The sequence below is a fragment of the Labrus mixtus genome, chromosome 4, assembly GCF_963584025.1.
Source record: "Labrus mixtus chromosome 4, fLabMix1.1, whole genome shotgun sequence".
Lineage (NCBI taxonomy): Eukaryota > Metazoa > Chordata > Actinopteri > Labriformes > Labridae > Labrus > Labrus mixtus.
In genome coordinates this window covers 1,716,576-1,730,771 of record NC_083615.1, presented here as the reverse complement: position 1 = coordinate 1,730,771, position 14,196 = coordinate 1,716,576, and the positions used below count along the sequence as shown (strand labels likewise).

General features: G+C 40.9%; 3 protein-coding genes across 4 annotated transcripts in view; 2 read left to right on the top strand and 1 right to left on the bottom strand.

The window, feature by feature from the left end:
* Positions 1 to 501: 501 nt before the first annotated feature.
* On the bottom strand, positions 502 to 3,860 carry LOC132972322 (zona pellucida sperm-binding protein 4-like). Its single transcript, XM_061035074.1, has 8 exons — positions 3,157 to 3,860; positions 2,597 to 2,781; positions 2,405 to 2,502; positions 1,861 to 2,018; positions 1,588 to 1,780; positions 1,306 to 1,492; positions 1,107 to 1,182; positions 502 to 763 (listed from the first exon to the last, which is right to left on the bottom strand). Exons 1-8 carry the CDS (start codon positions 3,692 to 3,694, stop codon positions 678 to 680), a joined length of 1,521 nt encoding a protein of 506 aa, XP_060891057.1. The 5' UTR covers positions 3,695 to 3,860; the 3' UTR covers positions 502 to 677.
* A 1,918-nt stretch (positions 3,861 to 5,778) lies between these two features.
* LOC132972324 (zona pellucida sperm-binding protein 3-like) lies at positions 5,779 to 9,573 on the top strand. Its single transcript, XM_061035075.1, has 8 exons — positions 5,779 to 7,169; positions 7,286 to 7,404; positions 7,530 to 7,633; positions 7,709 to 7,886; positions 8,008 to 8,125; positions 8,204 to 8,286; positions 8,378 to 8,706; positions 8,858 to 9,573. The coding sequence occupies exons 1-8, from the start codon at positions 6,750 to 6,752 to the stop codon at positions 8,920 to 8,922; spliced, it is 1,416 nt and encodes a 471-aa protein (XP_060891058.1). The 5' UTR covers positions 5,779 to 6,749; the 3' UTR covers positions 8,923 to 9,573.
* Positions 9,574 to 12,810: 3,237 nt separating this feature from the next.
* The window catches only part of mapk8ip2 (mitogen-activated protein kinase 8 interacting protein 2), a 29,575-nt gene continuing 28,189 nt past the window's right edge, over positions 12,811 to 14,196 (top strand). The window contains exon 1 of one of the 2 annotated variants that reach the window (XM_061035063.1): positions 12,811 to 13,313. In XM_061035063.1, coding sequence (XP_060891046.1) covers positions 13,249 to 13,313 — 65 coding nt within the window. In that variant the 5' untranslated portion in view covers positions 12,811 to 13,248. The remainder of the gene's footprint in view (positions 13,314 to 14,196) is intronic. The other variant, XM_061035064.1, reaches the window with a different exon arrangement.

The window sequence follows — 14,196 nt, the reverse complement described above, 5'->3', positions numbered from 1 at the left end:
ATTTTACCTGCTGGTCAATACAACCTTATGCCTTTGCATGCAAAAATATCTCTACTATTCTATGTTCCACTGTGTCAGAGATAATTAGCTTATTATGGATGTTTTCACTTTTGTTATTGCGAAGAAATAAGAGTGTTTATTCCAGAAATGAGAACGCTAACATGCTAACATGTTGCAGATGAAGGTTATGGAGGATGAAGAAGAATTCAGTCTATAATAGCTGTAATAATGCTATAAGTTTACTTTTAGACCTGAAAGTAAACTAGCAGGCTCCTGTTTCTGTTGTGTACTGACACACACACACACACACACACACACACACACACACACACACACACACACACACACACACACACACACACAGACATACACACACACACACACACAACTGTGAGAATACACAGCAATATCTAATTTTGTCTTCAAAATATACTGTAACTTTATGTTGAGGCATGGTCATGTATATATTTTCTTTAGCTAGACATTAGTATAAGGCTAACTCCTTAAAGGTCCCAGAACACTGTATAGATCTGACTGACACCGACAATAACACCACACTCAGCAATTTATACATTTATTTGAAACTCAGTCACTTTTCAGTAAGAATTTGAAAACAGAGGTTTCCCTAAGAAAGGTTCCATTTCGGATTTGGTACTGACTGTTGTCGTCCAGGAAAATTATCCGCTGAAAATTATCCCGTCACTGCTAACCACAGTGGTATCAGGTCTTCCTGTCTTGGAAGCAGAAGCAGCAATGTCTCTCCCTGTGTGAAATACATGTCAACGGTCAGTTACTGGCAGACTTGAGGTTAAGTGACACAGGATGATGAAGGACATGTTGGTTAAGACATGAAGATTTTGTTTGCTGGTACGGATTACTGAAAATCTTGAAATGAATTAAACAACTAGTAAATTCCCTAAAATGCACAATAAAAACACTTATTTAAAAATAAATGTAAGATATTTGCATACAAATCTTTGATGTCTTCAGCTAAGAGATTATTAGAGTTTAGTACCACTAACCATAATGTCCCTGTGGGACCAGAAAGACATATTCTGCTGTGGTCCTGTTCACATCAGTATTTTCAACAATACTGCACTACTTACTCTTTCTGAAGCATCTAGGTTCACAATTATTTCCAAGAGATGGTTGACACACAGCTGTGTTACAATGGATGTACACCTGGTAAGAAAAAAAAGAGTGTATGTGTGATGTTTGTGTGCAAGGAGACATATAAAATGTGGATACTAAAAAGAAGAAAAAAATAAAGAAAACAACTGTTAATTCTTCAGCAAGATCTTATACCTTTTCCTTTAGAGGGGTCATAGACGCTGGATCTGCAGCCCCTCCTTTGCCGGGATTGGCGGGTCCAGTACTCACGAATGTGAACATCTTGAAAATAAAACGCCTGTAGTGGGATGGATACGGGACTCCTGATGAGGAATCCACATCGACCAGAGTTGTCAGGTAACGATCGTCGCGGTAGGGGCAACTATGAAAAAGAAGAGAAACCGTGTAACAGGAGGACTAAGTAAAGCATCACCAAAGTAATATGAATCTCTAGTTCAGGCCAACACTTACTCTTACCCATCAATCAGCAAGTCCCACTGTGGAAGACTATGAGCGTAGGGATCAGTAGTTGCCCAGCATCTTCCGAGAGTCAAATAAATGTTTGGATCAGTCCTTTCCAGAATTCGGACCTCAGCGTACACACTATCCCTGAGCACCTTTGCGACGGGATAGTCGGAATCCTCGTAAAAGGAGCTGTAGGCGACTTGCTCTGTTCGAGCAGAGAGATTGGTCGTTAACATGTCACTCCAAATTCATACAGAAAAAAACACACCAATTTTTGACACTAACCTTCGACACAACCCTTGGAAATACACTGTCCGTTGGCCAGCCTGAACTCGACACGCAGGAGTCCAGGAGCTGCAACTGGGGGCGGTGGAGGGATCAGGCCAACCTCAATGACCAAAGCTTCAACTGTGGTGCCAATATACCGACACTGGAAAAGCAGCCTGAGGGTAAAAAATAAGATCTTCTTCATTCATTCAGAATAATATGGTTGGAGTTGGGCTTAAAATATCACTTTGAACTAATCCAAATTCAGTTTTTTGTTTTTTTTAAATAGATTTTTGGGCTTTTTATGCCTTTGTTGACAGACAGGACAGTGGACAGAGTCAGAAATAAGGGACAGAGAGAGTGGGGAACAACATGTGTTAAAGGAGCCACAGGCCGTACTGAACCCAGGCCGCCCACCCTGAGGACTACAGCTTCTGCACATGTGGTGCGCGTTCCACCCACTAGGCCAATGGCACTCCGAACTTATTCAAAATCTCTGTACCAAATTCAACAAAAGACAGTCTGTTTAGATCACTCAGGGTTAAAGACACAAATCACATACTCGTATTGGCTGTCCCTGGTGATGGCTCCGTAGGGTCCAATAGCGACCTCAAATGAGGAGGACATCCTGTTCTCATAGATTATAACACCTGGTTCCTCCTACAGTAGATTGGCATGTTTTAATATTTATTACAAACTATAAAAAAAATGAATGAAAAGCTGGTATCAAAGTCAAATGAGACGTAACCCTTACCGTCATGAAAGTGCCGCAAGAAGTGACAGAGAACTGGTAGATAGCGAAATATGAAGTTATGCCAACAGGGCTGCAGCTTGGATCATTTCCATAGAAAGAAATTGTCTCTAAGTCGATGTTGGGAAGTGTGGCACTTCTGGCTACCACCACAATGAAATGGCCGTCTTTTGTGCACTGAAGAGTCACTGGAAAAAAAAAAAGTTACAAATCAAAACCGGTACTCATGCTTTACTCTTTTTGGACATATCCATTAGAACAGTGGTTCTCAACTGGTCGAGCCTCAGGACCCACCAACTACTCCGTCATGAAAATCGTGACCCAAATTTTCTTACACAGTAATTTTTCAATCAATCAGATTTATTTAAAGAAAAATTGTGCAGTTTTGACATCAGATGTTCCAAAACATGATAGAACAAAAGAAACTGAAAGAAACAAACTTGCTTCATAGACTTTTTGACAGCATCTTTCTTCACGACCCACTGAAAACGGCTCCGCGACCCACTTTTGGGTGCCGACCCACCAGTTGAGAACTACTGCATTAGAAGACAGAGTATACGTACCAAATTTGCCGTAATAGCACGTGCGTCCATTATGGCAGCAGTTTATACTCTCACAATCTGAAGAAGAGATGCCAGGAGCCCCACACTGGATCTTGTAGTCGTCGGGAATTTCACATGAATGAAATGATTCTGTCGGTGTGTGAGGCGTCTTCTTGGGGTCCTCCGGTTTTGGTTGTGGGTATGTTGGAGGGTGCGAAAGGGACTGCTGGGGCTTCTGGGGCTGCGGGGGATTGTAGGGCCTCTGGGGCTGCGGGGGCTGCGGGGGATTGTAGGGCCTCTGGGGCTGCGGGGGCTGCGGGGGATTGAGGGGCTTCTGGGGCTTCTGGGGCTGCGGGGGCTGCGGGGGCTGCGGGGGATTGTAGGGCCTCTGGGGCTGCGGGGGCTGCGGGGGCTGCGGGGGATTCAGGGGCTTCTGGGGCCTCGGGGGCAGCGGGGGATTCAGGGGCTTCTGGGGCTTCAAGGAGGGATATTGAGCGTCAGCCAAACAGCCCAGCAGGGCAACGGCCAAAAGACAACCACAAATCAATTTCATTGCCATGGCGTCACAGCAAAGAGTGGTCTGCAACAACTCCAGATGCTGTGAAAACTATTGTGCAAAGAGGCCGACTTTTATAAGGTATTGGTAAAGTCTGCTTCTGGTTAATCTATACCCTATTTGCTGCAAGCTACTGCCAATCAAATGTTCTAGCTCCTGATTGGTCTGTGGTGATATACTGAAGAGATACAGGTAATGCCAAAAGTATATTTTTTTGATGAACAAAATATCAGCTTGTTTTCAGAACTAAAACCTTCCTAGGGTCTGTATGACCTACAAAGTGCAGGTCACACTTTATTTAGGCAGACAAAACAAATACTTCTTCTTATCTCTTGGAATATTTGCTGTTGGTGAAATGTAGGTTGTTACCTTTTTTCCGTTACTTAACCCCCTTCTTCTCATAAAGTTAAAATGTCCATTCTGTAGGTACATTTGCATGTCGCTAATTATTTTTTAAATTTAATTTGATTATTTTGTCATCCAAAAACAATATGCCCAGTCCAAAACAGGCTCACAAGACTTTATTATTTATACAAAGAGACCAAAGACCAGAATTAGACACTTAATAATAACAATACTAAAGAAATAAACCAATCCTCAAAAAAAACATTTCAGAACCTTGAGTGCACATTTCATGAATCAAATGTGTTCTTAACTCATCATAAAAAGGACAATACAAAAGAAAGTGAGATTCATTCTCCATTTCTCCCATATCGCATAGTACACATAGTCTGTGTTCCTTTGTGATGCTCTTAAATCTGTCGACTTCAAGAGCGAGAGGGAGGATTCCTTTTCTTAACTGAGCAACTAAAGATCTTCAAAGTTTGCTTCAACATAAGATTCATTAACATAATTGTGCTCGATTTGAAAATATTTCTATAATTTTGGTATTAACAAGCTATCATTTAACCATTTCTCCTCATATCCAGAAAGTAATTCATTTCTAATCCTTTTCACTCTCTTTATCTAATTATTACTATAGGTGTATTGTAATTAAGCTTCCTCAGTTTTGAACTAAATTGAATTGTAACTCAGACAGAATTTCATAAATGATGTTGTGAGTTTTACACATTAAGATAATACATTACACTTTTACAAGACATGGTAAAATGTTAAGATTTGACCGAATTAAATTTGTGATGTCTTGAATTGGACTAATGGCTTCATCCAAAATTAAAAGAGACATATTTAAGTTTTGTTCTTCAGAGATCAACAAAGACGTTTGGATATCTGATGTATTCTAGATTTAAAAAAAAAAGTTGTATTTTAAAAAGGACAAGCTATCAATAAAAACAATACGGATGGTTACGAAAGCAAAGTAAGGTAATACTTATAATCAATGGTAATTAGGGAGTAAAAACAACAAAAAAAGGCTATAGAAAGCACATTTTTAAAGTCTTATAAAGTCTAGATTTAAAAAAACTTGTAGGCCAGGAACAGCTATGCTTGCATATTTTTCTAAAAAACAGGAGTCATTTTCTTATTGTTAATACTATTCTTCCAAGATAGCAAAGCTTGTTTACAATATAAACCAGAATAAATAATGAATGATTTCAAAGGACTAGGCCTTAAAGAATGCAACCATATTCCATTTTACAGTACATTGTGACCTTGAGATAACAACTTGGGTTAAAGTGAGCTTAAAGTGAAACATTGGCACAATTACTGAATGTCATGTAAAATTGCTTTCCTAGAAATATGACCTCAAAGGGCCAGATGGTTTTGCAGTGATCTATGGCCAATGGTCCTTCATTCATAGTGTCATCTGTCTTTTTTACATCCTGTCCCTCCACACATTTTTTCAGTTCCCCAGGACTCTTGCCATTCTTCATCAGTTCATCATTTCCTCTCATCCTCACTACCTGTAGCATATTCCCTCATCAGCCACATCAATGAAAAGCTTAAGAGGGACCCTAGATTAAAGCTGTGCTTTTTCCACAGAAGTGCCTACAATATAGAGCAGAAACTTCAGTAAATAGTTGGAACGAGTGGATTGCTGATGTACTGTATTTACAGAATTAATGTTTTGACCGCCCTTGCATGCCAAGAAATAAAGTGGCTTTTCCTTCATCACAAGTGCTGTGGCAGTCAGAATGGTGCAACAATTTGGAGGTTCCATCGAGATTTGAATAACTAAGTAGGCTATCAGAGCTAATGTTAGCTACAGCTGACGTTGACCTTGCACAACACTTCCTTGTTTAATTGTTTTTCAAGTGCTAATAGTGCAAAGTGCTAGAGAAAGACTTTGCAACAAGAACTTACTTTGGGAATAGAAAAAAAACCCAGTTTGAACTGACTGTAAAATAACTGCAATGAGTGTAATATACTGCAAAACTATGGGCAAAGATTATGAGGGCATTAAAAGTAAAAGTCTTTAAGTATTTTGCTGCACAGCTGGGGATCAAACCCTCAACCTTTTGTTAGAGAAGCGACGACTCTACCAACTGAGCAGTCGAATTATAGAATTATATTCCACTTTTCCAATCCAACGTTTTGTACTTGTTGCAGCGCATTGTGCCTCTCATATATTATAATAGGTCTATCTTCAGTTGAAAAAAATCACAGCAGATTTGATTTGCACACATAATGAACTTTGGTTACATAAGGAGTTTGACATGTTAAGGGCAGTTAAACCTAACCCTGGGTCAACATAACTTTTTTTTTTGACCCCTTCTATCTGAGCACATGTTTGCCAACAACCTAGATATCCTTTCTCACTTGTTATTTTTAATTGGAACACAACACCTGTATTGATTTTATGCATGGTTTTACATTTAAAGACTATCTCGTTATTTCTTGGCCCAATCACATTTTATGCATGAAAATAACGAGCAGAGTTGAGATGCCTAACCAGATTTGTAAGCCGTTTTGGTCTCCAGTTGCTCAAGTTTTATTTGCTAAGGTTTATGCTCACCAGGTCTGATGTGGAATCTTTAACAAAAGGGGCGGGAATGGAATGGAGGTAAACATGCAAGCTGTCTTATAAAAGTAGGTGCACATTACCACCTTCCTTACAGCACCTAGTGACTCTGTGCAGATCACTTGTTGTTGTGGCACCATGGTGATGAAGTGTTCTCCTGTGTGCCTTATGGCACTAGTCTTGCTTGGCAGCCTCTGTGATGCTCAGTGGAAGCAACAAACTCCCCCGAAAAAGGATCCCAGCAAAAAGCAACCTCAAACACCCCAACAGATAAAGCAGGAGTTCGAGGAAACACTCGATTGGAAATATCCTGAAGATCCCGTTGCTGTGATCCCACCCGAGGTCCACATTGAGATAAGACATCCCATTGCTACTGCAACAGTTTCTGTCCAATGCAGAGAGAATGAAGCTTATGTGGAAGTCAAGAAGGACATGTTTGCTAACGGCCAATTCGTCAATCCAGCCGACCTTAGCCTGGGATCCTGTGAAGTTATGGGAGAGCACAATCATGTGTTGATTTTTGAAAGTCAACTGCACGCGTGTGGCAGCTCTTTAGCGGTAAGCACAAGCAGATGCCCCCTGACTGAAAAGTAAATCAAAATTAGTAATTACATTATGTTACAAAAGTGAATTTTTAAATGTTTTTCTTTAAACTAAATTAATGTCTTTGCTAGATGACAGAAGATTCCCTCATCTACACCTGGATTGTAAACTACAACCCGAAACCTCTGGGCGATTCTCCAGTGGTAAGAACCAACCACGCTGCTGTCATTGTGGAGTGTCACTACCCAAGGTAGGCAGACTTTCAGAAAGAAGTAAAGGCATAAGAACAGACTAATAGATTAATCATCTAGTATGATGCAAAAGATAATCAAGCGCTGTTACCATTAAACAATTAATGTTGTTTTCTGTATTCAGGAAGCACAATGTGAGCAGCCTTGCTCTGATCCCTCAATGGACCCCGTTCTCTGCAGTTAAGGTGTCAGAGGAATTCTTGTACTTCACCTTGAAACTCAAGACTGGTGAGTTAAAAGAACTATTTTTTCTGTGGGTTCAAACTTTTATGCTGCTGTGATACATTTCATGTAATTGCACAGATGACTGGGTATATGAGAGACCGAGCTACCAGTATTTCCTGGGAGACATGATTCACATTGAGGCCATTGTCAAACAGTTCTTCCACGTGCCCCTGCGCATTTATGTGGACCGCTGTGTCGCCACTGTTGGACCTGACATGGATTCTCAACCAAGTTACGCCTTCATCGAGAACCACGGGTGAGGAAGTTCAATGAGTTCATTGAAGATGTTCGGTTGTCCGGATTGGAAATACATGAAGACAGACACATTTTTTTTTTTTTTGTCCAACTCAGATGTTCATGTGTTTATCTGTCTACAGGTGCTTTGTTGATGCTAAGGTCACAGGCTCTGACTCTAAGTTCAGAACTCGCTCTGAAGAGAACAAGCTCCAGTTCCAGTTGGAGGCTTTCAGGTTCCAGGGCTCTGACAGTGGACTGGTGAGCATCTCTGAGTATTGTTTCATATTTGCTGCTTTACATTCAATGCAGAACATAAATTCTTATTACCCCCCACAGCTCTACATTACCTGCCACTTGAAAGCGACATCTGCTGCCTTAGCCATCGACAGTGACCATAGAGCTTGCTCTTACACCGGCGGGTGAGCCTGCATGTGTTTATTTTTTAATAAAGCAGTATGACTGAAGAATTGAGACTGTATTTTACGTCTTATGTCTCCCTTTCTTTTTTAGATGGGAGGAGGCCAGCGGTGCTAATTCAGTTTGTGGCTCCTGTGACTCTGTCTCAGCTGGCGGCACAAACAGTGCTTCCTGGGCTGTTAGTAGTCTGGGTAATCCTTCGTATCCATCAGCTGGCGGCTCAAACACTGGTTCCAGGGGTTCTGCTACTCCGGGTAATCCTTCGTATCCATCAACTGGCGGCTCAAACACTGGTTCCAGGGGTTCTGCTACTCTGGGTAATCCTTCGTATCCATCAGCTGGCGGCTCAAACACTGGTTCCAGGGGTTCTACTAGTCCTACCAGGAAGGTCCGCGATGTCTCGAAGACTGCAGAAAGTGAAGGTATGTAAATAAATATAAATAGTTTGAAAGTGTTTGATAAGGAATCAATCCAAGTTGATACATTAGCAAAGAGGTAATGCCTTTATGGATGTTTTTAAACAACCAAAGTGGTGCGCTCTGTTAACACTTGTCTTCTGTCTTTCTTCCGAAGTATTCGAATGGGAAGGTGATGTCACCCTGGGTCCCTTTGCCATTGGAGAGAAGGTGATCGCTTAATTCAAATTTCTGCTATGGCTGACCAACAGAATAAACCTTATTAATTGGTTCATAACTGTATGTTTTTTCCTCTTGCTTATTGTTCATAGTGCAGATTCAACAAGGGTTAAATACCTGTCTCGCAGTAACATGTACATTTTCAGACATAAAAATAATAATATAGCCTGGAAATGCTTGAAGGCAAACTTCCAAAAGATAAAAGTGTAACTTTTTGTGCATTAGCATCTCTGTGATGATAAATGTTACATAGACACCTGTCCAGTTTAAAGACTGTAAATCCCTCCATTTGATGGAAATAAAAATGCAACCTGTTAAATGCTTGTGTCATTCAGTCACACATTTAAAAATGGGCTGGGGGATTCTCTATGACTTCATGACATCATAAGGTGAAGTACCAAAGAGATAAAAGAGGAAACAAGAAGGGCTGAATGGGCTTTACCCCCATTTCACCACGGCTTATTGGTTGAATAAATCAGTTTTTAATTTAATTCAGTTAATAAAGGTATGACACACCTGCACTTGTACTGTCAGGAGAGTCATGTTTTACACAGTGAATGAACACATACCGCCCCCGTGTGGAGAAAATGTTTAACTGCAGTTTAGTAATGCATCTATGTCAGCTCACTCACCTTTCTAAAAGTCTGTGGTGTGATCACTTATAAACTGAAGGTTACAGTTATTATGGATCATGAGCATTTCAGCCTCCAGCCTCTGATCGTCATGTAAAATTGCTTTCCTAGAAATATGACCTCAAAGGGCCAGGTGGTTTTGCAGTGATCTATGGCCAATGGTCCTTCATTCATAGTGTCATCTGTCTTTTTTACATCCTGTCCCTCCACACAGTTTTTCAGTTCCCCAGGACTCTTGTCATTCTTCATCAGTTCATCATTTCCTCTCATCCTCACTACCTGTAGCATATTCCCTCATCAGCCACTTGAATGAAAAGCTTAAAAGAGGGAACCTTATCCTACTACGATTGTCATTGTCGTAAATTCATATGTACTATAGTAATGAGTGTTATAATAATATAAATGCATTTGGGTGAACTTTCAGGTAGAAGAGGCTGGTGAATTATTTGCCCAATATAAAAATATTGATCATCAGATATGTATTTTTTTTTCTCTTTCTGCTGACGCACATTTCTTGCTTGGTCGGGATTGTACGAAGGGCTCCTCACAGCTGACATTAGTCCAAAAAAAGCATTATCACATTAACAAACAACAACAAACAAACGTTCATGAAGCCATAAAGTTAATGTCGGATATTCCAATCCATTTATTAATTGTTACAAAAATAACCGATTTATCAACAAAAACGTATAGGCTACGGTCCAGCCACAGCCAAAAACCACTGACCTCCTGTGTGCAACACCTGCTGCTCATCAGCATCCCTTTAGCTCCTTGGGCTCATGGTGCCACCCAGAGGTCAGCCCAACAAAACTAAACACCAATATGACTCCAACACAAACCGGCCCCTAATTGTCTACTATTCTACAATTCACTTATCAGACTCTTTTCTCCAAAGCGACGTACATCAGAGAGTAAGAACAACACAAGCAAGGATCTAGAAAAAAGGGAACAATGTGAGTAAGAGCAAACGATCAGCTTTGAGTCTGATTGGACACACAGGTGCTGACAGGAAGTGACCAGAGGCAAAGCACAACATTGAGGGCAGTTCTTGAGAGCTCTAATCAGTATAGAAACCATCTTATAAGTCGTCGTTATCAAACAAAAACCATCGTCATTACCATCATCATCATCAATAATATGGAGACCATCATCATTAAGTTAGTAGGTATTCATGAAAGAGCTGGGTCTTTAGCTTTTTCTTAAAGGTGCAGAGGGACTCTGCAGATCACATGGAGTTTGGAAGTTCATTCCACCACCGGGGGGCGACAGAGGAGAAGAGTCTAGTCAGAGACTTAGGACCCTGTTGTGAAGGTTGGATCAGACGCCTTTCATTGGCAGAGCGTAGTGGGGGGGAGGGAGTGTAGACCTGGATGAGTTAAAGTAAGGAGGAGACGTTTTTGTGTCTGTTTTGTAAGTGAGCAGCAGAGTTTTAAATTTGATGCGAGCAGTAACTGGGAGCCAGTGTAAGGAGATGAACAGCGGAGTGACATGTGCTCTTGTTCATGGTTTTCCTTAGGCCTACATGAAAATTACAAATGGCCTCAATAGGAGCCATAAAAGACACTTTATTACTTTATTTAGCACAAATCAACATATTTCATGCAGCTTTCCTTCTGTAATACACATTTAAACCCATTATCAGTCAGCCCCACAAAACGAAACACCAATAATGGCCCCAACAATTTCTATTTTTTTACATTTATCAATCAATCAATCAAACTTTATTTATATAGCACCTTTCAGACAAATTAAATTGCAGTGTTTGCAGTGCTTTACAAGAGTGCAGAAAAGTTATTGACAAAAAGAAGTTTATAAAATCATTGAGAGACTAATGCACCAATAAGAATTAAAATAAAATATGTATAAAAATAAAATACAATAAAATACGACACATAAAAGCAACAAGATATTAAAATTAATACATAAGACAAAACAATAATGTTAAGATGTGAATTTATATAAAGCACTATATAAAAGCCAGACTGAATAAATGAGTTTTCAGACTGCGTTTAAAAATCTCGATATTGTGGGCTCCTCTCAGAGCCTCAGGAAGGTCGTTCCACAGTCTCGGAGCGTAACAGCTGAAAGCAGCATCGCCAAAGGTTTCTGTCCTGCTCTGTGGAACAACTAAGAGAGATGAACTGGAGGATCTGAGGGGCCGTACTGGTTCATAAGCTAAAATCATATCTGATAGGTAGTCTGGTGCAAGGCCATGTAATGCTTTATAAACTAATAAAATAATTTTAAAATCAACATGAAAACTAACAGGCAGCCAGTGTAAAGATTTTAAACCAGGTGTGATGTGTGCTCTCCTTCTGCTCTTTGTCAGTACCCGTGCGGCAGAGTTTTGTAGTAGCTGAAGCCGATTTGTTGTGTTTTTTGGAAGACCAGAAAGGAGAGCGTTACAATAGTCCAGCCTGCTAGTAATAAAAGCGTGCATTAGTCTCTCTGTTTGGCTCAGAGAGAGAATTTCATTTACACCCAAGTGGGGGTGGGAAAGGTTTTAGACTTCATTTATCATTATTTTATACTATTAGCCTATAGGTTACCTTTACATCACACACTTTAAACAAGACATTTTGTTTTGTTTAACAGCATGGGCGGTTCTAGGCAGGGGCCAACAGGGGCCAGTGCCCCTGTAACACTGAGCTTGCCCCCCCCCCCCCCCCCCCTGTGTCCACCCCTCCAAAAGGAAGAGCCCACATAATGACACATTAACACAGGATTTGACTCAACAACCGGACTCACAATCTAGTATTTAATACTTTTACTGAAACAAATATAAATCATGGTATTTAATGATGGTTGATATTATTTGGCATATTCAATTTTTTTTAAAGTAATCATCTTTGACTGTTATATTTTTGACATATTTTGACAATTATATTATTGTATATATTACATATTTGACTATTTTTCACCTGGGTTTAATGTTCCCCTCTGACAAAACAACTGGCCCCAGTTTGGCCCCCTCAGTTTTTTTCTTCTAATTGATTTTTCTCTGTTAAGGTCAGGTTTATTTTCGTTGCATTACAGTGAGTCTATCTGATCTTACTTCCTACCTCCACTAATGGCCTATTGAAACGCGTGTAGCCTTCTCATTACACTCTCGGTGTTTTGATGGAGATTTAGAAATTGCTCAACGGCACTGGTCCATCCACTCCACATTGCACTGCACAGGAAAGCCTGCTGCTCATACGGTAACAGCACTGACGTTATATCTGCTGCTCCACTCCCTCCTCCCTCCTCCTCCCCGTCTCTGCTGTCTCCGCACTGCTGGCCCTGTATCCGTTGTGTGTCACAGGCAGCATCACAGTAGCAGCAATAGCAGCAGACATTTGGCGAGGAAAAGAAAACACGGACTGCGGACGCACATATTGGACATATTAGGAGACGGAAACAGGATTGTATTTTAAAATCTCCCCCCGTTTGGATGCAGTGTTACTGAAGCTCATCCCTGCCTCTACATCCTTCTTGCCTAGTGTGGATGTTTGACTGCAGATTTGATGGTGCTGAGCAGGCTCGTCTGATTGAAGGCTTGTGGCCAGGCGGGTGGAGGGGGGGGAGAGAGAATCTGTGGGGCCGCAGAGAGACAGAAAAACCCTCCGTGGCTCCGTCTTCTGCCCCGTGTGTCTGTGAATGGACTGCGCTCCATCCGTGATTCTCCGCAGTCGCTTTGAGTCATTTGTGGAAGAAGATGGCGGACAGGGCTGAGATGTTTTCCCTTTCCACTTTCCATTCCCTCTCCCCCCCTGGATGCAGGTAAGAGCGCACAGAAAAGAGCGACCGATGAGGGATGGTGGGGGCGCAGTTTTTGAATAAGGGATGGATACCAACGATTATGGATGCATTCGTTATGTTTAATGACTGCAAAACATCACATATTCCTGCTACGGAGAGTTATCGATATTATGATTAACCTGCAGGCCTGTAATGCCTCCCATGCGCGCCTATAGGTGCCAAACACGGCCGGTTAGTTGTGTTTTTGGATTTGATTTGCCATCTAAGAAAAACTGTTAAGAAGATAAATGATTTTGTTTTCCAAAAAAAAAATGAAAATAAATACAAAAAAAAGTTTTAAAAGAAGAGAGGAAATGATTGATCTCAAGCAGTCGCGGACAGGCACCACCCGCCTTGCGCATTCTCTGTACGAGGCCCACGCCCTGTTGAGTCCAGCCCAGGCAAGGGCATGATGCTGAACAATGATTTACGGAAGTCCCCCCCCCCCCCCCTCCCCCCTCTTATATTAAAGCTGTTTTTTAAATGTGACCTCTGCGACAAACAATACGTCTAATCACCCTTGCGTTTTCTTCTTCGTCGAGAACACTACACTGTGAGTGGGAGAGCAGAAGGTCTGTAGATAAATGATGCTATCATCGGTGATGATTCTTTTTTTCCTTTTGAGATGTTATAGGCCTCACAAGGATGTGGACAACTTTGGTGTGAAATAGTTTTTGGAGGCTGCAGCAATATTCAAATCTGCTATACTGCCTTAAAGCATATATAGATTATTATATACTACTGCTTCTTTAATGTCTCTCTCTCTCTCTCTCTCTCTCTTTTCCATATAGTCGATCTCTAGGAAGAAAATATCCAAGGTTACTTAACAGAAAAAGCACAGCCCATGCTGTATCTTTATATTTAC